General features: G+C 51.4%; 1 protein-coding gene across 1 annotated transcript in view; it reads right to left on the bottom strand.

The window, feature by feature from the left end:
* ANK2 (ankyrin 2) overlaps nucleotides 1-25,492 on the bottom strand; it is a 177,211-nt gene that overhangs the window by 53,929 nt on the left and 97,790 nt on the right. The window contains exons 23-34 of the mRNA XM_045586032.1: nucleotides 22,943-23,015; nucleotides 22,408-22,461; nucleotides 20,178-20,322; nucleotides 18,383-18,394; nucleotides 14,855-14,957; nucleotides 14,082-14,185; nucleotides 9,384-9,419; nucleotides 4,640-4,864; nucleotides 2,923-3,021; nucleotides 1,881-2,035; nucleotides 978-1,189; nucleotides 518-722 (exon numbers count right to left, since the gene is read on the bottom strand). Coding sequence (XP_045441988.1) covers nucleotides 518-722; nucleotides 978-1,189; nucleotides 1,881-2,035; nucleotides 2,923-3,021; nucleotides 4,640-4,864; nucleotides 9,384-9,419; nucleotides 14,082-14,185; nucleotides 14,855-14,957; nucleotides 18,383-18,394; nucleotides 20,178-20,322; nucleotides 22,408-22,461; nucleotides 22,943-23,015 — 1,423 coding nt within the window. The remainder of the gene's footprint in view (nucleotides 1-517; nucleotides 723-977; nucleotides 1,190-1,880; nucleotides 2,036-2,922; nucleotides 3,022-4,639; nucleotides 4,865-9,383; nucleotides 9,420-14,081; nucleotides 14,186-14,854; nucleotides 14,958-18,382; nucleotides 18,395-20,177; nucleotides 20,323-22,407; nucleotides 22,462-22,942; nucleotides 23,016-25,492) is intronic.

Raw genomic sequence — 25,492 nt, 5'->3', positions numbered from 1 at the left:
TAGCACAACTTCCAATGGAAAAGACCACGTTCAATGAGTCTTGAAAAGCCTTTTCTCTGTTTCTCAAGGCTATTCATCAGGCCAGTGATGACAGAACGCCCCCCCCTAGACAGAGGTCAGGTCTGGCCTGCTGGTGTGATGGTGCAGCAGGAGGAGTTTTCAAATGTCTTTGGCGAGGACTGGCAGGGTGAGGGCTTCGGTTGGAAGCCCAGCTCTGCACAAGCCTGTGGTATAATCTGAGGCAAGTCCCAGAATTCTCGGAGCCTGGCTTCCTTTTCAGTGGAATGGGGCTAGGTGTGGTCACAGGGCTGTGTGACAGAGTGACGACACGTGAGCACTTGCCAGGGGCACGCAGCTTTATCAGCAGGTTGGTACATCTCCTGCCACCTTCTGTTCCCTATTTAGGATGCTCCTCCTGAAGCAACACAGGCCCCTTAGGACAAAGTCGCTTAACATTTACAACCGTGTAGGCTTCTCCTTCCAGAGCTTTCTACCCCCATCGTCGCGGGCGCCCCACCTGTTATGCTGCACAGAAGTCTCAAGGTTGGAGCATCCCCTCCAAAACCATTCAGCATGACGTCGCTGGCGGCTTTGGGCACAGGGATGGTCATGGTGATCGGCTTGTGGAACTTCCTTCGTCTGGGCTCCAAGGTGACGATCGGGCTGAAGGTCGCTTTGTTCCCAAGGATCTTCTTAACCAACTCGCCGTGCACAGGTTGCGCCTTTTCCAAGAAAAGCACACAGTAAACAGGCCACTGTGCTTCATGTCAAATACCTTGGGAGGCATGCTTTTTGCCCCATGCATCAGCATAGTGGCTTCCAGCACAGGACTGAAGCAGCAGTAAGAGACTGACTATGTACTGTAGCAGCCCTGCTCTCCAGTGCGATGTGACCATGTCTGCATGGGCCCACCCATTCCCACAGCCAGTCCTCCCTCCCCCAGGGTGCCCTGGCCACGCACGCGCACAGCACCGCACCTGCAGGCCCACACGAATCCGCTTGGTCAGCGCACCCTCGGGGAACACCGCCTGCACCTGCGGGACCACTGTGCTGCTCAGCACGCCGCCCTCGGGCCCGATCAGGTGGCTGTCCTGCTTGACACGGGATACCACAGCGAAGTACTGCGGGAAGTCACGCGTGACGATGCGGCAGATGCGCTTACGGTCCAGGTCCTCAGCACTGTCCAGCACTGCAGATGACACGCACACGCTCAAAGTCTGCGCCTCCTCAGGGCAGGAGTGCTCCATCAGAGCAGTGCCCCTCCCCTCCGGCAGCACTCGGTCCCTCTGCGGGGCCTGTGGGTCTCAGGGTGGGTAGAACGGGGCTACAACAAACCACCTGCTCTATCCCTGGTTTATTCTACTTCTGTCAGCTGCAGAGGAGATGGGTCCCACAGGCCTCTCCTTTGCCAACGTCAAGGTTAGCTCAAGACCCAGTTTCTATGTTGTCAGAAGAAATGTGCCTTTGATTTCTCAGGATGTGTACGGAAGGATGTATGTCCTGCCAGGATGGTGTGCGGGCCATGATGGATGATCTGAATCCAGGGTTTGAATTCCCCTGAAACCAGGAACTTGCCCAGCATGTCCCACCATCAGCAGATGGGGTCACAGGCTTTACACAAACTGAATGCACACCCGTGGACAGGACAGGAAAACCAGACTAGCTTAAAGGAGAAAATCTAAACTAACAGGGTCACTGGGGTTGGGATTTTATTGTCCTGAGTAGCAACAGACCAGGCCAATGCATTGTTCATCGACTCATCATTACTGGAACACACCGGCACCTGCGGGGCCAGAATCACACACAGACACTTGTGCACCACACACACACACACACACACATGCAGCCCTGGGTTCTCAAGAAGAAGTGCCCCCACGCACCCTCATCCATGCCGTTGAGGATCTCGTTGAGCTCGTCCTCCGTGTGCTCACAGCAGTGCTCCTTCCAGCTGTCCCCGTTCTCGCTGCGCAGCACCACCAGCTCCCTCTCCTTCCCTCGCAGGGCAGCGAAGTGCGGGATCTCCACGATGACGGGCCTGGCAGCAAGCAGAGCACGCAGTGTGGGCGGCAGCCAGCCACACGCCACACGCATCCCGTTGTCTGTTGCAAAGTGACCTGGATTCCTCTCTCTGGGGCTGGGGACATGGCTAGCGGCTGGCTGCACAGTAGCACTCCACCTCAGGGCTCCCATCCCGGGGACACGCTGCTACCTGGAGCCCCGGTGTTTCCTTGTGAGTGCATGTGGCATTCTGGAACTTCTCCTCGGAGAGATGTAAAGAAACAGACATGCAAATCTATGACGTGCACCGACCTCCTGGGCGTTCTCAACGAGGTGCGACGTGGCAATGGCTGGAGAGGGGGATGGCTTGGTGCCGCGTGAGCTGATGTGTCTACATGAGATGTCAGAGGAGCTGACTGCGTGGGAACTACGGAGACATGCATGCGGGGTCTGCCGAGGCTCCCCCCATTCGAGGGCGCAGGAGGCATTGCACACGGTGGCCCTCGCCGAGCCCCCAACAGTGTGTGTGATGCCTGCTGGGCTCAGGTCCCAGCATGCACGGCCCTCGCTTCCAGGGCTCAGCCACTCTCAAGAGTCGTGGAGGCTCTGGGTCTCCGGTCCAGGTTGCTTTGAGACAGACTCCAAATTCCCATCACAACACCGCAGCCAGCACAGAGTACGACTAGGCAGATCTCATGCTTTAAACAAAAAGGAAGGTCACAGCACTTAAGGGGAAAGGGACAAACATCACTCGAAACAAAAGTCACACACCACAGGGTCAGAAATGGTCCGCTAGAGAGAGTTCGCACAGAGTGTAAATCATAGAGAGGGACATGTCATGGCACAATGACAGAAGGAGAAATCATATTGCAGGAGGAGGAGAATGGGGCCATCAGCCACCGATTGGATTTAAGTCGCTCCTACCCAAGGAACTTGGTTCCAGGAGGCCCCAGCTGAAGGATGCGGCTGACCAAGCTTTCTCCCTCATTAAGTGGGGGGGGAGCCGCTGGCAGGTGGAGTTTACTGAGCACATCCAAAGCAGCAGTGAAAGAGAGAACACAGGTAAGCTTCAGGTGTGGTGTCCACGCCCCAGCACCGCCCGCTCGTCCACCGGCAGGTCTGCTTTGGTCTGTCCCCTCCACTGGCCACAGGGAGGGAGGCGCTGACGCCCAGCGTGCCCAATGGAGGCGCGGGGGCGGCACATGGGGACAGCATGTGGGGATGGCCTGTCCCTGGTGAGGTCCTGCCAGGGCGCGAGCGTGGAAGGAAAAATATGCTGCCCGGGCTGCTGGAAACATAATGAAACTCGGACTCTGCAGAGAGGCCCATGTTTCCATGGATATTCCTGCACAGATCTGGAGACTGTTACAACGCCCAAGTGGCCTGAGCGTGAGGGAGGGAGGGGGGTCTGGGACAGGAGGGGAAGGGGTCACAGCTGTGCCCTACCCAGATGCCCCACAGGCTCCTCCTGTGTCTCAGGTCTGCCTGAGGGATGCAGGAGGAGGCTTCTAGAACCGGAATATGGGCACGCCCCCTCAGCGTGAACGCAGTTTGGAGCAACCTGTGAACAGCTTCCTCCAAGTTATGAGGCTTTAGCCCAATTCCTAGTTCTAGCGCGAGCAGCCTTCCAGTGTGATGCCGGAACAGAAGCTCCTGGGCAGCAGGATGTGGGCCCCGCTTCTGAGCACAAACACGTGCCATGAGGAGACTTAAATACAATTGATCTGTTTCAAAACATTCCGAAACTCGTCCGTCCCCCTCCACAACCTCATCCTTTGGTCGGTTTTCAGCATTACTCGGCTTGTTGGTATACCAAAAGCCATACATTTCTCGGCTTGTTGAAATACCACTCAACACAATAGCAGCCGCTCAAACACACAGAAGAAAGAAGAAATGCTAATTTCTGCTCAAAATTGCTAAAATGAGGCTGGCAGCAGTGACCCAGACTTCGCCATCTTAAGGAAAACTGTGAGCAAACAGGCTGCCAGTGAGTGTAAGCCTCAAGGTGAGCAGAGAAGGCAAATCACACACTGACTTCTGGCAACACTCTTCCCAAGTGCAGACGGTTCTCAGGACTCGGGACCTCACGTTCATGTTTGGGATAGAGTTGTTTTTCTTAGGACTCTGCCACTTCAGTCTCAGAGGGAAAATAATACCTACCATTGGCTGAAAAAATTATTCCCACTGGGAGTCTAGCAGCTGCAACCACATCCAAAGAGGAGGAAGAGTAAGCTGACTGCTGAGCTCACGGATGCTCATAAAGGAAGAGGCGTGGGGAGAAGTGCAGCATCAGTGCTGCTTAAATGTCACAGGAGCCCTGCCGGTGTGGCTCAGGGTTAAGCGTTGACCTATGAACCAGGAGGTCATGGTTCAATTCCCAGTCAGGGCACACATCCGGGTTTCGGGCTTAATCCCCAGTGTGGGGTGTGCTGCAGGCAGGCAATCCATGATTCTCTCTGGTCATTGATGTTTCTCTCTCTTCCCCTCTCCTTTCCTCTATGACATCAAAACAGCAGATTTTTTAAAATGTCACAGAGGCCAATCAGAGCATTGGACGTACCTTCGTGCAGCCATCCCCACGGTGCTCGGTGAGACGCTAGCGCACGGGTGACTAAGTTGGAGGCTTAGCAGAGACCCTTACCCCAGGAACTGCGCGCCAGAGGGTCCAACTTCGATCAGGCGGCTGGCCAGGCCTTCTCCCTCCACCATTGGGGGCATGGTGGCCAGGCGGTGGCGTTTCACCAGGCGGCAGGTGACCCGGGTGGGGGCCGTGCACTTCCTGGGCGGGATGATGATGCGGAGCCCGTGGTGTCTGCAGCCGCGCATGGCGCCCCCACGGGCGTCCACCATGAAGCTGACCAGGAAGCTGAAAGGGGAGCAGAGGTCAGACCCGTTGGCAAGGCTGAACGCAGGTGCCCAAGTCCTGGCCAGTTAATTTCTGTCCAAAATGCTTGGTTCTCAAATGTCTGGTATTTAAATGCCTGGTGGGGAACACTGGTCCTTAGTTATCTCACTTTATACCAACGCCTTGATTTCTGTGTTTTAGTTTTTGTGTTGTTTTTATCTGTAACTTAAGACAATTCCTGCTACCTTTGCTGGAGTGTGTGGACGTAGATTATAATGTATCCGTCTGACACGGAGAGTGGCACAGAATTAAATGAAGACTCTGAAGGGCCCCGTCACAAACTTCCTCCTGCATGTCCTGGACCCACAGTGAAGTCAGGGTGGGATGGAGCAGTTGTCAATGAACCACTGGGCTTCTCAAAGTTACATTGTGTCCAGCTTGTTTTAATATGATCTATGATTTGAGAAGCCCCGCCTCTCCCAGAATTCACCGGGGCACAAGCACCAGCTCCATGTGGATGGGTGGGCTCTGCGAGGGAGGATGTCTGGGCAGGTGAATGGCCCCAAACTGCAGTAAACTGAACGTGGAAAACCACAGCTAGTAATTTAGAAACGTAGAGGCATCTCTATTCCTTTTGCTCCGTTTCTGCCAAGCTCGAGGTTTGTGGACAGTCTGGTCCACGTGTCTGTGTGCCAAGGAAAGGGCTGGTCTAACTGGGAGGACTTCCTTTGGAAGGGGTGGGTGCATGCAGTGGGACTCGCTTGGTCAAGAGGCAGAAATGAGGCAACTTGATAGGCATTCCCATTGCATCTGCAAGGCTCTCATGCCAACACAGAAAGAGGAAAGCAGCCCCCGGTGAATCAGGCTTAGCCAGCACACCATGCCAGACCCACACCAGCACCAAGTCCATGACTGCAGTCCAAACACTGGGACACAGTCAATCCAAGAAACAGTGGGACAGAAATGCACTGCATCCGCTATGGCAGACAGTGGAGAAAAGGAGCTTAGCATCCGCCTCACAGCAGACACGGAGCTCGGCACGCACGTGGCTAACAGAAGTCCCGTTGGTCTCAGCACAGAAGGGACGAGCACCCGGAGCCTGTCAGTGGCGTGCGGGGACAGCGAGACCACAAACGTACCCCAAGCGTGGCCAGCCTGGGAGAACAAGCCACCACGCAGGACGGAGCGTGGATGTTTCCCACCTTGATCAAAATGCATGAGGAAAGGCTACCTGCTTTTCTTACCACTAAATATAAGTTCTCAAAAAAATGTTTCATTTTTAAAAATGTACTGTTGCTCAGAAAAAAAAAAAAAAAAGATGGAAGAGCTAGTTAACACAGGAATCTCAAGGTTCCTGTTTATTCTGTGCTTTCTATTGGGCTACATTTATATTGACATTTATGAACCCCGAGAAAAGCTGATTCCAACCAGCGCTGCTGCGCACTCACTGCACTGACGTACCCTAGTTTGCTCGTCTTTCAATTCCTGTCATCACTGAGGGACACAGGCTCAGACCCCGAGGAGCCCCTGCGGGATTCCGCACTGTCTGCACCTGTCAGAGGCCCGGGGCGGTGTCTGCTCAGGCACACGCTGTGTTTGGACCGTCCATCAGGGATGGCTCCGGCCTCCACTCACGTGCATCTTGGACCATACAGAGCACCTCCTACTGGGACTCTCTACCCAAGGGATGAAGGGCCGCATTACTGGCTGAAACCAGGTCTCAGGTTATCAGATCAGTCTCTGTGTCATCGGCTACTCCTGTGAACCCTCTTGTTCTCCTTCACTCCAGCTTCCAGCTCCATGTTCCTCTCCTGCCACGTGTCACCCTCCCTCTGAGGGCCGGCCATCTGCTGGCAACCGAGGACACAGACAGCGGAGTTGTAGTGACTGCGCTTGATGTCCCCAGAGGTTTCGCTGACTTCCCCAGTGACGGGGAAGCAGCCACCCAGGGCCATGGTGGCAGCGGCCCGGGTGCCCAGTCCCGGACAGCGTGGAAGGTGACAGGAACTGCGGAACAAGTGAATGAGTGGGGCAGTGTGAAGAGCAAGTCTTAGGTCTAACCACCAGAGAAGACAGCCTCTGGACAACCAATCCAGTCAGAATTCCTTCAAGCAACTACACACAGGCATTTCAGCTTGTAGGAGAGCAAAAACCTGTCTCGAGTAATGTGATGACAGGATGAACAGCGAATAACAAGCCGAGGGTAGCCTTGTAAATGAAAAGCAGTCTTGAAGTGAGAGGGACTAAGCGAGACAGGAGTCAGGTTCTATTAGATGATGGAAAGTGTTTCAGATAAAAGTCATCATGCTAATCACATAGTCCCAATAGTTCATGAAAGAACATTGGGTAAGCATTTTCCTTAAAAATGGCACGTTACCAAAAGGGGTCCCTACTGGGATGGGGAGTAGGATGCGCAGACTCTGTGCTGTGTGACACTTTCAACCACAGAGCGGGTAGGAAGAGACTGTACTTGGGCCGCAAGAAGAAGGAAAGGATGGAGGTGTGGCCATGCGGTGATGGCACTAGACTGGACAGGAGTACACTTTCCTCCTCTCTTCAGGAGGTGAAACCTGGGCGAGGCAGTGCCACGAAGGACTGGGGTGCCTGGTGTGTGCAGGGCTGGGGTGCGAGAGCCTGTCTGTGTACCAGGGGCTCACAGCTGCCTGACGGGGGAGTGCGGACTGAGTCAGTGGGCAGAGACACGGAGGCCTGAATGCTGCTGCCGCTACCTCCCTTCCCCTATGTTAGACAGTCTGTCTTTAAATTGACAGTACAGCACAACACCCAAGAAACAAATGGAGGAGCTGACTTTTTCTGAATACCCACAGGGAACCCGGAAGCTGGCTGAAGCAGTTAGTCTGATGTGCGGTTTCTACTAGTTTATGACCGCCACTGTTTAAATAGCACGTAAAACACCGTCACTGAACAGGCACCCTGCCTTGTGTAGCGGGATGTACTGCTGGGACCCAGGCAAGTCACTTCCTGTCTTTAGGTTTGTTTCCTCGCCCATAGAATGAGACTTTCACCAAACAAGCCACAGGGGGCTCCGGGGTCACTGTGTGTGCTGGTTACTGTAACCAGGTGGGCTACCCGGAGAGGCCCTATTCCAGGGGCTCCGGAAGAGTTCCTACTGGGAAGATAAACTGCTGTCACTCGGGGAAATAGGCATCATGCTGGCACCGTGGTTAACCCAGTAAACGAGCGGTTTTGCAGAAAATGTGCGCACACTGCACTGAGCATCGACTTTAAGACTCTACAGACAAAAAAAATCATGTGACACTCTGCTTAAATCGCATATCTTACTTTAGATGAAATTCAGTAATCATGCAAATTAGAAATTCTTATTGAGATTTTTTTCTAAATTGTGAGATAGTGTTATCACAATTTAAAAGGGAGGAAAGCAAAAGCAACCCACCATTATTATGCAGATGACTTGCCTACAAATAGGCGGCCTGATTAGCTAAATAGATACATGCTTCAGACAGGAACAGGCTCTGCCTACTGAGGAACACACGCCACCCCAGTCACCCAGGCTCCGTTCCCTTTCAATGCACCCAGGACCGCGAGGGCGGGTGAGGAGGAAGGTGCGGCATTCAGTTAGTCAGTGGGTGAAAACGAAGAAAAAGTCACCAGGGTGCTTCAGTGAGCCAGGCACACCCAGCAGGAGGCCTGTCTATTCGACCTGATTCTGGCCAGAACATGAGATGTGGCCACTTGGCGAGCTCTCAAAAGGGGTCTTCCCCTGCTCTTCCTCCAAGCCCTCCTGCACCCGACTCTCATCCACTGAACATGATGGAAAGTGTCTCTGAAGTGGCTCAGATTTATCAAAATCACCAACCACTCATCACTCGCAACGTTCATGTGTAGAAACATCACATTTAGTGTTTCCAAAAGACTAAAGGAATGGCCATACATTTTCAAAATGGGATCTATGAAACTGTCTGACCTGTGACGGTCTGCAGAGTGATACGATGACTGTGTAACACAAATGCCCTGACTGGCGGTCTGAGAACCCTCCGAAGTAAACGTGCTGGACTAACACAGGCGGGGGTGCTGGGAACACTGACTAGACTCACTCACAGCACGATGCCACGCTCAGAAGCTGCATTAAAGCAGCATCCCAGGGGGATGTACCATTAACCCACTTGCAGCCTTTGGTTCAGCTAGGAAACAGTTTATACAAACTTCTGCTGCGTGCAACTTAGAATCATAACCTTTCCTATGACTTTAAAACAGGTCAGCCAATTTGTATAATTGCTAGGAATATTTTTTCAGCTTCATGTAGCACTTTTTCTCACACAAAGAGCTAAGATGTGGAGAGCCTCAGCCAAGGAGCCTTTGCCAGGAGCTCTGCGTTAATTTGGCCCAATCCCAGCTGATCTCCAATGAATAACGAAGCCCACGTTCTCTCCGCTGCAGAGCAAGGGCCTCAGCCAGGGTGCGGCCCGGAGACACGGCTGCCCCTGCGTCCCTGGGAGGCATGCTCACTGAAGCACCCTGGGGGAGCGGGGGGGCGGGCAGGAGGGCGATGCACAGTCACCTGCTGTTGTCACGGTCGAGACATGGAGAGGTGCGGCTGCAACAGAATAGACACTTTAGCACAGAGAAAGAGTGGGCGAACATCAGGAAGGAATCAGGTGACTTCTGACTGAAATACACGGCCATACACCACCAGAGTCTCCATCCGGAAGAGATGGGCGCAGGCAGGAGGCATCACTCTGCCCACATGCTGAGGGGCAGGGGCGGGCACGCCTGCAGCCCCACTCCCTGCTAGCACTGGCCATGGGCCCTGCGCCAGGCCAAGTGTCCAGGAGACCACACCCCGTCAAAGGCATTCAAGTGAGAGGGACAAAGTCTGGGATTGGTGGACATGGTTTCATCTCTGAAGCTTTTCATTCCCATATCAATGCTTCCTAAGTCATGGCAATGCCCTTGGGGCCGCTGCAGAAGAAATGTGATCGGAAAAGGCACAATTTGAAGACTGGCTTCAATGACAAGCCAGAGAAGTACATGAATTCCCTAAGGCAGGGAATGGAAACTACACATCTTAGCACTCGTTCAAGGGTGACGGCTTCCCGGGGGCCCTGCTCGGGCTGCCAGCCTGCTTCTGGGGGTTGAAGGGAAGGGACTGCTCAGGGTGCCCCCTGCTCAGGGCTTACCCTGCTCACTGCTGGGGCTGGGGCTGGCCCACACCCCAGGCATTTTCTCTGCCTCTGGCTCGCTCGTGTCTGACGTACAGAAGGACATGTTTATGGGACCAAAAAGCCAACCTTACAAAATAGTTGTGTGACTACTTAAAAACCGTTTTCTTCAAAAGAATTGACCTTCATGTACCTTAAAAAAGCTAGGGTATTTGAAATATGTGAACCACCAAGTTCACTGCTCTTCACACTCAAATATTAATGCTGTCAAAGGAGCAGCAATCTCGGCTCCCAGCGTTCACCTATCCACTCTCCGGACAGATGTCTTCACATGCTTCTTAATGGACTTTGTTTCTGGGCAGTTTAGATTCATGGCAAAATGGTATCTAGTTGCTATAGTTCCTTGCAGAATAACATGATGAATTGACACCTAACTGTTGGCATGGGGCTATTAAGAAGTCTAAAAACAAAGGCCTTCAGAATCCAATTAAAATGGATCACAAAGCTGGCCGTGCCTAAGCGGAGCACTTCTGAAAGGAGAAGCGCCCAAGACTCTGCCAGGTGACATCCCTGGGATGCTAGCAATACCTGCTGGCCAGATCCCGAGTCACTAACCCACTCTTCAAGGAGCAACTACAGAAATCTTACTGCAGCCTTGCCTTTGCCAGCGACTGGCTATGTGTTGGGCAGTCAGATGGTGTTAGCCGCCAACACCTCCTTTTGGGTGGCCGTGGACACGAGCCACTGGAGACAGGCAGAGGCGGAAGGAGATGCCAACATGGCCTATGGGTGCATCTGTGTCTTCCATGAACCGAGAGCCCTTTGTGGACTCCACAGGAACCACACACACCGCAAGCCACAGTGCACAGAAAAGCTCCCTTTATTAATTCCTCTGTCAAAAACATTTCTTTTGTGACTTTTTAGGCAGATTTGAAGTGGCTAAAAAATTCACCCAAGAATCTCAGTCCCTTGAAAAATACATGTGAAAATGACAACCTAGGAACCTGGTGTGGAATGAATGAACAGTACGTAATCACCCTGGCCAGTGTGGCTCAGTGGACAGAGTGTTGGTCCTCGGACTGAAGGGTCCTGGGTTCAGTTCTGGACAAGGGCGTGTACCTGGTATACAGGCTTGATCCCTGGCCCTGGTGTGTGCAAGAGGTAGCCAATCCACGTGTCTACCTCATATCCGTGTTTCTCTCTCTGTCTCTCCTGCTCCCTTCCACTTTCTAAAAATCAATGAATATCCATGAAAAAATATACTTGGGTAAGGATTAACAACACACACACACACACACACACACACACACACAAGCCCAAAACAAAACTGTAAGAAACCAACGTTACATGATATATCATGAACGCTACTTGTGTACATTAATATGGTGATGGCTTTCAAACACCAGGAGCAGCAGCATCGAGCGTTCAGTGCAAACCCTGTGGGCCCACGTCCTGTGCTGTGTGTCTGTTCGAATGCCACAGCCCAGGCCTTACTAGTGCCCGGTCACCGGGCAACAGAAGCAGTGAGCTCCATCACACCAGGAACAGGACTGCCTGTTACGCAGAAAGAATACATTCTGCTTAACTGGTTTGGGATTTGTGAGTGATCTGGAAGGTGCAGGGGATTGTGTAAATACTAACGAGGATCTATAGAGTCCTATTCTTTCTAGACAAAATGCTTATTATATAAGAACTCTGTGCCCCTAGAGCTCCCCTGTGGGATCCATAACAACATGCATCTTCCAGGAAGGGAAGGGAAACTCTGACGTCTACCTAACGTGCCTCACGTCACGTACAGAGCATGAGGCGGGGTGCCCCCAAAGGGAACATCAATTCTTCCTTCCTCAGACTGTCTTCCAACTTCACATAACACAGGGGTGCGTTTCTTCAAGGCAGGGCTCTCCTACTGAACTGTTCTCCTGCGAGCCTGGCACAAGGTGTGATACTTCGCAGAATTCAGCAATGTGTCAGGAATGTGTACAGGTTTGTTATCTAGGTCTCCGTGATAATCAGAGCTTTGTTAGGTCAGGATGGTCCTTTCTCACAGTTTGTGTAAAACACGTCTGGATACAGACACTTGTAGAAATCACTCCACAGAAATGCCACTGAGACTGGGTGGGGCCTGGATGTCAGCATGTGAAGGCTCCCAGGTGATTCTAATGCCCAACCAGAGTTTAGAATATATGGTCAGCGATCACCTTTCAAGTTCACAGAAGAACTGGTTTATTAGAGACCAAGATTAAAGACCCTTACCTTACTAAGTGATTAATCTTTAACCACTGAGGCTCTAGTTTTTGATTCTTTTGTAAATTCGGCCATTAATAGTAAGTTACATTGTGCCTGCCCAGCATAGCTAAGTGACTGAGCGATGAACTATGAACCAGGAGGTCATGGTTCGATTCCTGGTCAGGGCACATGCCCGGGTTTCAGGCTTGATCCCCAGGAGGGGGCGTGAAGGAGGCAGTTGGTCAATGGTTCTCTCTCATCACTGATGTCTCTCTGTCTCTCTCCCCCTCTCCCTACCTCTCTGAAATAAAAATGTATTTTAAAAAAGTAGTAAATTACATTGTGCTTAAAATAACCCTTCGCTCCCTGGGCTGGGTATGGCCTGGGCTGCACTGGTTCCCATTCCAGGGCCAACCTCTTCCTTCTTCTCATCGTTGTTCAGAAAGTGGTAGCAGAATGCAATGTTATGCTTTTTGAATAATTAATAGGTCAGATGTTGATAATCTCATTTTATACTTAGAATGTGTAAGTAAACTGATATGAGGTTTAATTTGGCTTTTATCCCCTTGCATATCTTGCATTAGGAACTTGCTTATGCCTTTTTAACAAGGAAAAGAGTGTTTTGCTTATTTTCTATGTCTATGTATGTACCTAGTTTTATAGTCTATGAATCTTTAGGAGAAGCTTCGTCTATGCGATGCAAACTTCATAACTACAATGCCTCAGAACGCCTTCCTGGCAAGAGACTATTGCAGAATAATGGCAACGAGTAAGACCCACCATTCAAATTGTGCCGGGCATTATGGATAAGGAATTTGGAATCCTTTAGCCAAAATACTTTATTTGGTTAGATAACATATGGGTGGGGCTTTTAAAAGTGGTTAAATGAGCAAATATTTTAAGAGTTTACATATAATTATGAAATTACTTGGTGAATAAAAGTAACAGAACGAGAGGAAAAATCCAACTGCGAAGTTACTATTTAAAACTCCTTACAGGCCGAAACCGGTTTGGCTCAGTGGTAGAGCATCGGTCTGCGGACTGAAAGGTCCCAGGTTCGATTCCGGTTAAGGGCATGTACCTGGGTTGCGGGCACATCCCCAGTAGGGGGTGTGCAAGAGGCAGCTGGTCGATGTTTCTCTCTCATTGACGTTTCTAGCTCTCTATCTCTCTCCCTTTCTCTCTGTAAAAAAAAAAATCAATAAAATATATTTAAAATAAATAAATAAATAAATAAATAAATAAATAAAAAAAACTCCTTACAGGATTTATGGTCCACATAACTGAATTCTTATGCCTTCAGATCTTTCTATATGTTTACGATCATAACTCAAAGCCCCAGTTTTTAGTGAGCTGATACAAAAGGTGGCATTTCTCAGTGGTTGCTGGCTCCGGGCAGGTGACTGAGCTGATGGGTGCCCTCTAGTCTCCCTACTGCCACCTGCACAGGACTCCTCCTCCTGTCTGTGCGCCCCAGCTCCCAGGCACATCGCATTCAGTGCGCTCCTACGGGGGAGAGGTATCTGTTCCCTGCTGTTCACTCAGTAAATAAAACTGTCCAGAAAGCAAATACTCCTGCCCTTCCTTTCAAGACCTCTGAAAGCCAGGATGCCCAGCAGCTGCTGGTTAGTGAGCGAGCTGTCTGACACAATGCTACCGGTTATTTTGGAACGTCAGCTTTTCTATGTGGAATTCAACCCTTTTTGCTGGTTTGTCCACGAAGATGGAGTCCAGGTGGACAAAGCTGTGTTATTTACAAGTTTAAACGAAGGTCACGTCCCTTGTGAGCTGGCCTCCGCTACAGTCCCCGGACAAAGCTGCTGCTGTCCACTCGCCCCTGCCCCGATCGGGACACATGACACCAGACTCACCCCGAGTGGATGGGGCTGGAAGAAAGGGCCACATTGTCCAGGTGCTCAGGGCCCCAGCTGAGGCGGTACGCGTTCCTCTCCGCCTCCCTGGCGAGCGCTGACACCTGCACACAAAGGACACGGCTCAGGGACACGGCTCTCCCCCTCCGCTGCGATGACAATGTACCCGCCTCTGAGAGGGGCGCCTCAGACAGTGGCACTGCCTGGAAAAGCCCCTTTAAAACGTGAGGGAGGTATGCTGGTAACACATTCCCGCTTAGATGGCTTTATTGCTGTTAGATCACTGTCATCGTCTTTGAAGAGGGTGGGTGTCTGTATATCCAGCCAGCCCTAACTATAACATCCTACCCACGCCAAGATGTCCTAATAAACTACCTTTTCTCCGGATAACCATCTAGCACAAAGAGACACAGGTAGCCGCACCTTTCGTCTCAGACCTCGGACGCGCCTCCCCACCATCCCTACAACAGGGACTTCTGGAGGAGCCGGTCTTCATGATTAATCTCCTCAGAGATGCGCAATAGCCAGAGAAACAAGCAGTACATTGTTTCAGAAAAACTCTGCTATTGAGAAATCTAGAGAACATTCTCCATGTTTTAGAAAAACAGTCAACTCTCTTCTGGCCCATTAACTAACTCATTTGATTTCTTTCTTTCTTTCTTTTTCTTTTCTTTTTTTTTTTTTTTTAGAAGAAAAGGCTTTCTCTGGACATGTCCAGCATCCACTGATGCTCCACGCCCTGCCGAGGGAACAAGTGGCCTGCACTCACGTACCTGGTGGCTGGGGATCACAACGGTGTCGTCGATCATGGCGCTATCCCTCAGGTAGGAGGCGTGGCTCAGGGTGTGCGACCTGTCGGAACTGAAGGACCGGAGGCTGGCAGGTGAGCAGAGGCCGTGGTCACGCACCCACAGTGGGGCAGGGCAGGGAGGAGGGCATGGCGAGCCGAGCAGGAGAGCGAAGAGAGCGTGCAGTTAGCTGCCGGGACCTTCCGGGGACAGGCGCGGGCTCTGTGCCACCAGGCCCCTCACCCCACGGGAACACACCCCTGCCTGGCTCTGCCACCCAATGGCAGGGGCCCCAGGGAACCAGGAGGTAGAATCTGACACTCCTAATCTGACTCCTGCTCGCCCCACAAAGGTTTGAGGCCCGCAACTGGCACTCACTAGCTGCTGGTACAAGAAATTCACCCAGGAAATAACTCCAGGGCTGCTTTCTAACATCTGAGCCAAATGCTCATCTCCCTGCAAGTAGGAAATATTAGGGGACAGTCAGCCCGTGGTGGGAACAGGGTGACAGGCAGGTTTCCATGTGCCCTCACCCGCCCTGACCGCAGCGGTGACCCTGAGGGCCGGGAACCCCGGGAGGCAGGAACGGGACCAGCCGCATGCAGACTTCCCGAGGAAGCAGCCCGAGCATGTCCCCACGGCCACATCAGAGGCCAGCACTGCCCTCGCTGTCCTGTGCCCAGTGCAACGCTGTGGCGATGACACAGGCACACAGAAAGCGTCTCTAAGCACTGACCAGACCCAGACACGTCAGCCAGCACAAAGCAACTGCCGAGCGGAGGACTGGGGGACGCTGCTTCACACGGGCTCAGGCCTGGCCAGCTAGGGCTTCACCTTCTATGCGATCTGCATGTCAATGCTCTGAGCTACATGCTCAGATGTGATGAGTGAACACTGACATCCTCATAGATGAAATTAATTCCTTCCCAGCCCACATGTACACTGTAATGAGCTGTATTTTATGCATGTTAGCCCAAGTTTAAAGATCTACATTCAAAACAACAGCCAAAGCCCACAGGGACTGAGCCATGGTCCTAAGGCATCTACAGCAGCCAAGGTGTGCATCCCTCCAGCCGGTAGATATGGCCTGAGGCGTGTGGAATTATGAACTAACTGGGCCATTTATCAGCAGCAACTGTTCCATTTTGCAACTATACCTAATTTTGTAAGCCACACGCTGTGACTTTACGAGTGGCAGCTGAGCCGGCCGGTTGCCTGAGAAACTGTTGCTGGGAGGTAGTGCCTGCGGTGCGTGCGGTGCGGTGCGGGGCCTTCTCCCCTGCCCTGCTCCAGGCTTCATGCCCCGAGTTGCAGGTGTGACACTTACACCTACGTGGACTGCATGTTTCTGACCAGATGGAACCTAAGCCTAGTATGGGAGGTCACTCTCTCTGCTTCCCAGGCTCCTGGTGAAGACAGAGGGTCTAGTCTCAGCCCAGGGAAGCAGGGGAATTATGGGGCCACTGGGGGGTCTGTCCTGGAGGCAGGGCAGCCGCAGCCCCATTTATAGGTGTGCCTTGGATTTCAACAATGCACTTTCCATAATGGGGTGAAGGGCACTGTGAGTGACCTTGGCCTGGCCTTGAATTAGGGGATGGGGTTAAATTATGGGGGGGAAGAGTCTTTCATTTCAGCCAATCTTGTCTCATTTAAGGAATTTAATAACTTCTCGCCCCTGCACTTCCCCCCTCCCCCCTGGCTTTAAACTGCAAAGATACTTAAGCTTTGCATTCAGCTCTCCGTGCTGTGATGAGAAGTGGGCCCGGGGAGCCAGCACACCGGGCAGCCTCCTGAAATGCCAGGGCCGTCCCTGTGCTGCACCAGCCCCTGGGCTCCAGGGCTCTGATCTGTTCACTCGTCGTCTCTCTCCACGGCTTTGGAATGCAGAGACCCAGACGGTGACTTCCACGGTTAAAGGACTAGATTTATGTAGGCGAGGAGCCCCAGGTGCAGGGCAGAAGCCTGCTCCTCACAGCTGGCGGACACACCACCAGCAGGTAGAACTGGCCCTGACATGCAGCCCTGGGACAGTGGCAACAGGTCAGCGGGGATAGGAGCAGACTGCATGGTAAAACACGGGCCTCAATCAGACCCAGTGACAGCTGAGACTGGGTTCCCCTCTCAAGGACACACCACCGCTGTCTGTCTGGCCGTCTGCCTTAGCGGTGAGGGATTAAGGGGCTCATTGGCCCTTAGGATGTGAAGCCGCATGCTGTAGTCACCATGCCCACCTCCTAACCCAAGTCAGTCTCCCTGCTGGTGTGCGCCCCAGGAGCAGAGGGGGTGTGGTGCTATTTTTCTGTCTTTCCTGAAACCCCAACAGGAAAGGAAAAGAGAGAGGGAAGGAAGGAAAGGAAGAGACGAGGTAACACAACCACAAGGAGAGATTGGAGCGTGTAGACAGAGGGGGAACAGTTGGAAGGAGAATGAATCCACTGGAACCATCTATCTACATGTCTCTACCTGTGGGACTTCATTCTAGCTCACTCTGCATCCTACAGTGCTAATTAGTTATTTAGGCAATGTTTATGGCTTCTAATTGCTCTTTTGTTCGATTTGTTATAGATATATTGAAGTGAAATTAAGTATTTCAATAGCAGAGAATTTATTCTCTTTGAAGGAAAAATGACCAGCACAGGAGTCTAGAATAATTCACATCTTTGGCCCAGAAACTCTTCATGGGACTGGAAACATTACAAACCAGTAAAAATGTTTTGCAAGAGGTGGCCGTTGTTTTGGCATTAAGGCAGAGGCCCCTCTTCACTGGATGAGTTTCCAAGACCATGGACCACAGGAGTGGACAGTCCCACCTGCGGGCCAGCTAAGACGTGCTGAAGGCTTGTTATGACCTAAAAGGCATACTTCACTCTGGTACGCTGCTGTAGACACACATTGGTTGTATCCAAGTCCATTAAGTTCACTGAGATCTGCAGTGATGACACCCAGGACCTGGTGTCCTCCAGCCTCACTGAAGCAGCAATTGGAAAGGGTGCATGTGCTTGCTCTCACCCAGGGAGAAGCTGCCGGGGCTCACTGCTGGGCAGTGTTTTACACTGAATCTGGGGAGCGTTTTCAGTGTGAAGCACTAATAAAACGGAAGCAAAACCCAGTCAACGACTGTGTTCTTATTGGCCGCACCTCAGAACTGTGTATCTATTTTTAATCTTCTGTGCTCCCACATGTGCGTTAGGCGTCACAACAATTTTTCCATCATCTTCCACAGCAAGGATAATTAGGTTCCTTGCTGGAGCCACTCTACTGCTTCTAACCACAGGGGGGCTCTGTATCAGGTGAATTCACGCCAAGCTTGTTCTAGTTTTCATTCTATTAATATATGTACCTTCCAGCCCAAGTAATCACTCAATTTAATACATAAAAACCCTAATTATAGAATACATCCATGATTCTAGAATGGAAGCGCCCCTGTGAACACAGCACACACAAGCATGTCGAGCAGGGAGCAGGGAAATGGATGGGCTGGGAGGGCTAGGCTGCCAGACCACAGGCACCTACCTGGGCACGGCACTATTGGAGGCACACCAAATAGAAAAACAACGAGAAGGTAAGATGGTTACCGACAAGGTAACATATTGAATTATATAAGCAGAACAAAGAAACTTTCAGAACAACCAGGAACGGGAGCCACTGCCTGCAGGTGGCGGCCTCGTGCTCTGGAAAAGCAACTGCAGCTGAGACTAGACCAGCCTGATCAGGGTCAGTCTGAGCAGGATCGGCCAGCCTTCGTGTCCTGCTTTACAGAAAGCATCGCTCTACTTTCCTTCTCAAGGAAACCGAGTCCTTCCAGAGGACAGGGATCCACTTGAGCACTTATTTTTAATAAAAAAAGACCAGGCTGAAAAGGAAGACCTCCGGCTGACAGCAACATGATTATCCATAGACGATGAAGAATGTGCCCACAGCCATAAACAACTCACTTTGTTAAAATGGAAGCCTTTTAGAAATCTCATAGCGTGATGTCCACACCTATCAGCATGTCAGAGTTCACATGGAGCATGGCCCGTCACGGTCCCCCGGGGGCCCTCTCCGGCAGCCTGACCCAGGACACCCTCTGTCTTCCTCCTCTGTTCACCCACCCTGAAGCCCGCACCAGGGCTGGCCAGTCTCCAACTCCCCAGAGTCCAGTCTTCCCACCAGCTTGAACTGGCAGCAGCTCCCCTCCAAGTCCTGACAACACCCTGTAGAACGGATCTCCTGTCCTGTGTCAGAGGGACCCCGACATGCAGACATCACCTCCTTTCACGTGCACGCTCAGCACCCATTGGGGAACACCGTTTCTCCCCAATCAGAAGCCTTGTGTTCTGATAAGACCTCAAAGCCCTCCCAACCCTCTCTCCTGCCACCAGGGGCCACCTGGCACCCCCATCCTGGCTGGCCTCTCCCACCTGCTGGGCTAGGAATTCAGCCATTTGTCTCTTAGTCACTTCTTTACCTGCAGCGCCCAGGCGAGGCCAGCCCAGGGGGAGGAAGGTCAGAGGCACCCTGAGCTGTTTTAGAAAATGGGGGTGGGTTTTGGGGGCGGGCGCAGCACTGGTGCTCAAGAAAAAAGCCCAAGAAAACTTCGTTTTTATCCATTTAGAAATGACGCCCCTTTAGGGCATCCATTTCCTGGACTCCACATATGCCAGCCACTGCTTAGAAATGCCAGGATGACAAGTGTGAACTGAGACGACTGATGAGCAAAAGACATTAATGAGCGCACTCTAGGGTCAACCACACACACACCCTAAATCGGCAGCCCTACTTTGGAAGGGGAGCCATGTTCTTACTCTGAAATTAACCACCGCTGGATGTAGGATAGAGCGCCCAAAAAACAGCACTGCTCTGGTATTTCAGAACATCCAGCAAACCGCCAGATCTGTCTACAAACCGCTCCTCCAGATCCGGCTCAGAGCGTGCGAGGCCCTTGCGGGGTTCTGTCTTGCCTCTTCCTCTCAATGCGTATCTTTTGATCCTTCCTCCAGACAGCTTCTACTCACAGAAATGACGGCACTCCACTGACACCCAGGGGACTTAGAGGGCCCTTTTTCCTGGACCAGAGGGTAGTGGCCGGTGACTAAAACCTCTACTTCTTAAAGGGCGATGTCTCTGCTCCTTACTAGCTGCTTGAATTACTCCTTATTTAACCTCTCCAGGCCTGTTCCCCTCTTGACGTTGTGAGGAAGCAGAGGACCCGCTAATGCCAAGAGGGAGGATGTCCTCCTGAGTGGCAGCACCGAGCCTGCTTTTTCCTCATGCAACAGGAGTGCGCGGGCTCCCGCTGGCCGGTGCTCTGTGCAAGTGCTGGTACCTGTCGGAGCGCCCGCCCTCCAGGCTGTAGCGCAGGTAACTCAGCCCGTCCAGGAACTGGCTGCTGGGCAGCGAGTCGTCACCCAGCTCCTTCAGGTCCTCGGGCCGCAGGTACTCGCCGCCGTCCCCCGTCATCGTGTCGTCTCCTGGAAGCATGGGGGGGAGAATTACTTGCCGAGTGTGAGGACAGCATTCCGTCCCGAAACCCTGCCTAGCAGCAGCACACAGAGCATGTGTGCTGGAGAGCATGAAAACAGAGAAACCGTATCCGGCCTGCATCCTCTTCCTCACCGAGAAGAAACCACCTGGTTGTAATTCTGTGTTTAGTGTTCTTCCTCATGTCCCTGTCCTGGCAGCTGATTTACAGCTGATGCTACGTCAACAAGCTGAAACAGTAACACAGCCCACCCCCACCTACATCGACACGGACCGACACACAGGATGTGAACTGATGTTGCAAACCACAAGGCCCGAGGGGGCTGAGGCTGCTTCAGGAGGGCTCCCACTGGGGGCCTCGGGGAGGGCAGCTGGCTTGGTGACGGGCTTTGTCAGTGTAACAGGTGAGCACTAAGATGTGATCTGAGCGGAGGAACCGCTGAGCGTTCCTCCGGGGACAGGCAGACACGGGGCAGCAGGGCTCAGGGGCGCTGCAGCCACTGAAGTGGAGACACAGGCTGGGCCCTCCTTGGAGCCTTGGAGTGAGAGTCCCCATGGATCCTGGCCCCCAGAACAGGGACAGGATACATATGAGCCACCAAGTCGGTGCTAGTCTGTTGTGATCCTTTAGGACAGTGATCGGCAAACTCATTGGTCAATAGAGCCAAATACCAAGTACAAAGACTGAAATTTCTTTTGAGAGCTGAAAATCGACTTCTGCGCATGGGCCACGAAGTTTCAATCACACTGTACGTGTGGGCCCACACACAGTATTTTGTGGAAGAGCAACACTCAAGGGCCAAAGAGCTGCATGTGGCTCGCGAGCCACAGTTTGCCGACTACTGCCTTAGGAGGTTTCAGCGAAGCTTGTCTGGGTGTGGCTTTGGTGGCAGGTGTGGTGGGGGTTCAGGTGAGAAGCGAGTGTGGGAGTGAAAGAGGAACACAGGTCCTTTGAGGGTGCGGTGTGGAATAACTGGGAGAGAGTCCACGCTCGGGCGGGGCAGCGAGGTGGCCACAAAAAGGAAGCCGGGGTCGGAGTGCAGGGACAAGGCCGAGCAGCTCAGACGTTTAGGACAGGCCTGCGGACTCATTGGTCCCACTACCCCCTTCTTAACATGTAAATCATGACTAGCAGTGCTTCTCTGAGTCAAATAAATGGGAGTCCCTTTCATTTAATTCTGGGAGAAAAAGATTTCAGGATCCATTCTAAGAGTTAACTTACCTAAACACAGGCATTGTCTGGTTAGCAAAGAACCTAAGTTGTTTTCAGAAAAACATGTGTGAGTTTGTTAACATGTGGGAAGACTCATGTTGATGAGGAAGGGAGGGGACAGGGAAGACAGGTCTGTTGTATAGAACACACTGCGCTTTGTGGCCCTTCACAGGTGGTCTGAAGGTCATCTAACCCAATCCTAGCTGCCTTAAGAATGGTCACAGTACTACTAAGCTAATACCTTTCACCACATCAAAACATCTTCAACCAAGAATGATTTAACCTACATTCACTTCAAGCAAACTAACTTAGTTGTTGCTAGCTCAATGTCAACTTATCAAAGGCTTACTGTTTCTCTAAATTTGCATTCTAAGAAGAAATATTAGTTTGGAGAAAATACTCATACAGTGGTCACTAGATAATTTAACTATGTTAATAAGTTTCAATGATAGTTGCAAAATCACTAATAGCAAAAGCAAGTCATGGCTTAACCTCCCAAGTTAGTAAAAACCACACTCAAGTGCACAATCTCACCTGTACTACACAATCATTTCACCCATGTCACACCTTCTCATCCATCACACCACCTCACCATATCACACCATCTCACCCGTCTCACACCACCTCACCATATCACACCATCTCACCCTTCTCACACCCCCTCCCTGTCTCACACCCCTTCCCCGTCTCACACCACCTCACCCGTCTCACACCATCTCACTTGTATTACACATGCTGTTTCAAAAGGAACAGGTTAGTGTTAGGCACCCAGATTTAAATATTAAGCACGTAGCTTCTATGCGGTTAAGAAAAATTAAAAGCAAAGAAAAGCTTTCACTCCAACCGTTTCCTCTGAAGGTACCTGAGTCACTAAGTACTTCCCCATCAATTACGTGGTCACCAGACTGTTTAAGAGCTGTTCAAGATATGAATGAAAAAAGTGACCCCACAAAACCCAGTGTGGTGCACACATGTGAATGTGGAGGCAGCCAATCGATTCTCTTTCTTCGTTGGTGTTTCTATTTCTCTCTCCTTCTCCCTTCCCCTCCAAAATCAATAAAAATATATTTTAAAAACACAAAACAAACAAAACCCCCCACATATGCTAATAACTGTACTATCAGGCAGATATTTTAACAGATGGCCCAGTTCCCAGCCTTTCCCTTCCCAGGCCGGCTACTTACAAGCCAAGAAGGATAACACCAGTTGAAAATACACTAATGGAATCCTCCTTCCCCAAATGGCAAAAGTCAATGTATTGAAACGAAGGTGAACACATGACTTCATAGTGAATCTGCTAGCGCCTACACCCACTGCCCGGTTCAGTCCCTCAAGATGGGGCAGCTTCCTGGCGGGACCAGGACAGATGCCACAGAAGAACGCAAAGAAAGCCTCACCCTCTTCGTCAGAAACGTCAAGCACCTCGGTCATGGTCTCAGGAACGTTCAGCTTGTGTTTCTCAGTGACAGTCTGCAGAGAGAAATATCATCAATGCCTGAAAACAAACTATAACAGCAGACCCGGGAGCCAGGGGAGCCCGACTCAGCGTCGGCCCAAGGCCCATCTGTCTGGAAATTCTTTTTCTAGTTTTCTCTCATGAAAACCCGTGTCCTCCTGAGGACGAAAGACCACGGGCCCATGAGGCTGTACCAGAGAAAGCCCGCTGCTGTGAGTTCCCACTTGAAAAGCGAACTCGTTTGCAGTGGCACAAACGGCCAATTGTACGTAGCAGACGGCTCACCACACTCAGGGCCTCCCTGAGCTGAACTAGGTGACAGCTCAAAGAAAGCCCTAAAAAAGAGCAATGAACATACACAATTTATTAAAAACCAAACCGGGGAAAAGACACAGTAAACCACGGGAAAGACGTAGATTGTCCGGCAGAAAACATGTCTCCTGGGATCAGAGACCCAGAGCGGGGGACCCGTGTCCTCTCTGCGTGTCCTGGCCTGTGAGTGGCTCCAATTCGAACTTCCCCATTGTTAGCTCTGAGGCCTTGCTAGTTCCTTACTTCTGTGCCTCAATTTCTTCATCTGTGAACAGCGATACTACTACTCACAAGTTATGAAGATTAAACAAAATAATACAAGAGCACTAAGAAGAGCACCTAGCATACGTTAGTACTCAGTAAACGTCAGCTGGCATGAACTGCTTTCACTGAACTCAGTGCTAAGTTAGTCATACGCTGAAGCGCCGGAGCAGGGTCACTCAGGCACCGAGGAAGCACTGAACGGCCACTGTGGGCCAGGAGCTGTTTCAGACACATCAACTGGCATCATTATTGGAACTTCAAAAAGAGGAATCTCAAAATGAGAGCAGACTTCACCAAAAGCCTCTGAGATACAGTCAACAGGTTGTTTTTAAGCTTCGCTACATAGATGTTATCAACCTGGAAAAATCATGTGAAAAGTTTAGAAGGTTCTGTTCTCAGTGTACAGTCTCTTTAAGATAATAGGACACGGGACAAGTAAATGTCACAGATGTGGGTGTTACGGAGTGCACACAGCACAGACTGCAGGAGTGATCTCCTTTTGCAAGACAGACACTGAGCCTTCCAGGCCAGTAGTTGGCAAACTGCGGCTCGCGAGCCACATGCGGCTCTTTGGCCTCTTGAGTGCGGCTCTTCCACAAAATACACGTGAGGGCGTGCAGGTACAGTGCAAACTTGGTGGCCCATGCGCAGAAATCCGTTTTCAGCCTGGGCGAGTCTATTTCGAAGAAGTGGCGTTAGAACACTCAAGGGGCCAAACAGCACATGGGGCTCGTGAGCAATGGGCTAGCTTCCCAGAAAACGCCCGACTCCACCTTAAAAGCTGTCGCGGAGGCATGCATCACGGCATCGGAAGCAGCGATCTCGTTAGGGAAGAATTGGAACTTGGAATACTGGCATCTTAACTGCTTTCAAAGAATTCCCCAATATTTAAACGACAACACAATGCCATTCCATGGTGGTGGCTTATTCCATTCTTTAGGCTCTATCAATGGTTATACACAGCATAAAAGAGGGTGGGACACTTTAAAATTATGCAAATGACACAGAGTTGACAGATGTTCCTCAGTGGCCCCCTGGGTCTCATCTCAGGGTTCTACCAGCCACCTCAGGAGACTGCCTCCTGCTCCGCTGCCAGAGACAGGGCCCCTGGTCCCGATGCCTCTTCCTGCACAGGACCCTCCTGGGGCGCTGTCCCTGCCCCTCAGTGTCTCATAGAGTAAAGGTGAGAAACAGCCCGATTCCAACGCCTCCGAAGCATGTGCAGCCGCACCTTTCCCTTCACCAGCGGCTGCCGACGCCTCTCCCCACACAAGGGCTTTGGGCAAAGACCTCGGAGGAAAGCAGCGCAGAAACCCGCGTGGCTGCTCCAGGGACATCCCATGAATCCAATGTGTGATGTGTGTAGTCGCTGTATAGCCATCATTCAACTACTCCGTTTAAGAGGTGACAGCGTAAAACTTAATTTTGTTTATTTTACGTAATTATTAAATTGGCTTATGCTATTTGCCTGTCAGTGAGTGGCTGTTATTTTAGTGAGTCTGTGGACCTTAGGAAATGATACTGAATATGATGCTTCCATGAACATAACCAAAGGGGCCAGGTAAGAGGGCTTTTCTTAAATTGAAAATGAGTGAAAAGCTTTCTTTCACAAAATTCCTGCTGAGCTACTTTCAGCAAAGCCAAGCTCTGTTATGCCGGAGGGTTAGGAGCATGGGCTTTGGAATCTGACAAACTCAATTTGAACCCTATATGCACCCCCGCAATTCCTGAGCTCTGTTCTGTGTTCGCATCATCAATGACACTGCCCCGCTGTGCGGAGAAGAGTGAAATCTCTTCCGCAGGAGCAGACTCGCAAAACTCGAGTAACAGAAAGGAACTGTTCACTTTTCAATTCTTAGCCCCAGATTCCGTTTCAGAAAACAGTAAAACTCACAACCATGAGAGAAGAACGGAC

Source organism: Pipistrellus kuhlii, unplaced genomic scaffold (assembly GCF_014108245.1).
Source record: "Pipistrellus kuhlii isolate mPipKuh1 unplaced genomic scaffold, mPipKuh1.p scaffold_m20_p_21, whole genome shotgun sequence".
Lineage (NCBI taxonomy): Eukaryota > Metazoa > Chordata > Mammalia > Chiroptera > Vespertilionidae > Pipistrellus > Pipistrellus kuhlii.
The sequence above is the reverse complement of the archived record's forward strand: the minus strand, read 5'-3'. Positions and strand labels throughout refer to the sequence as shown.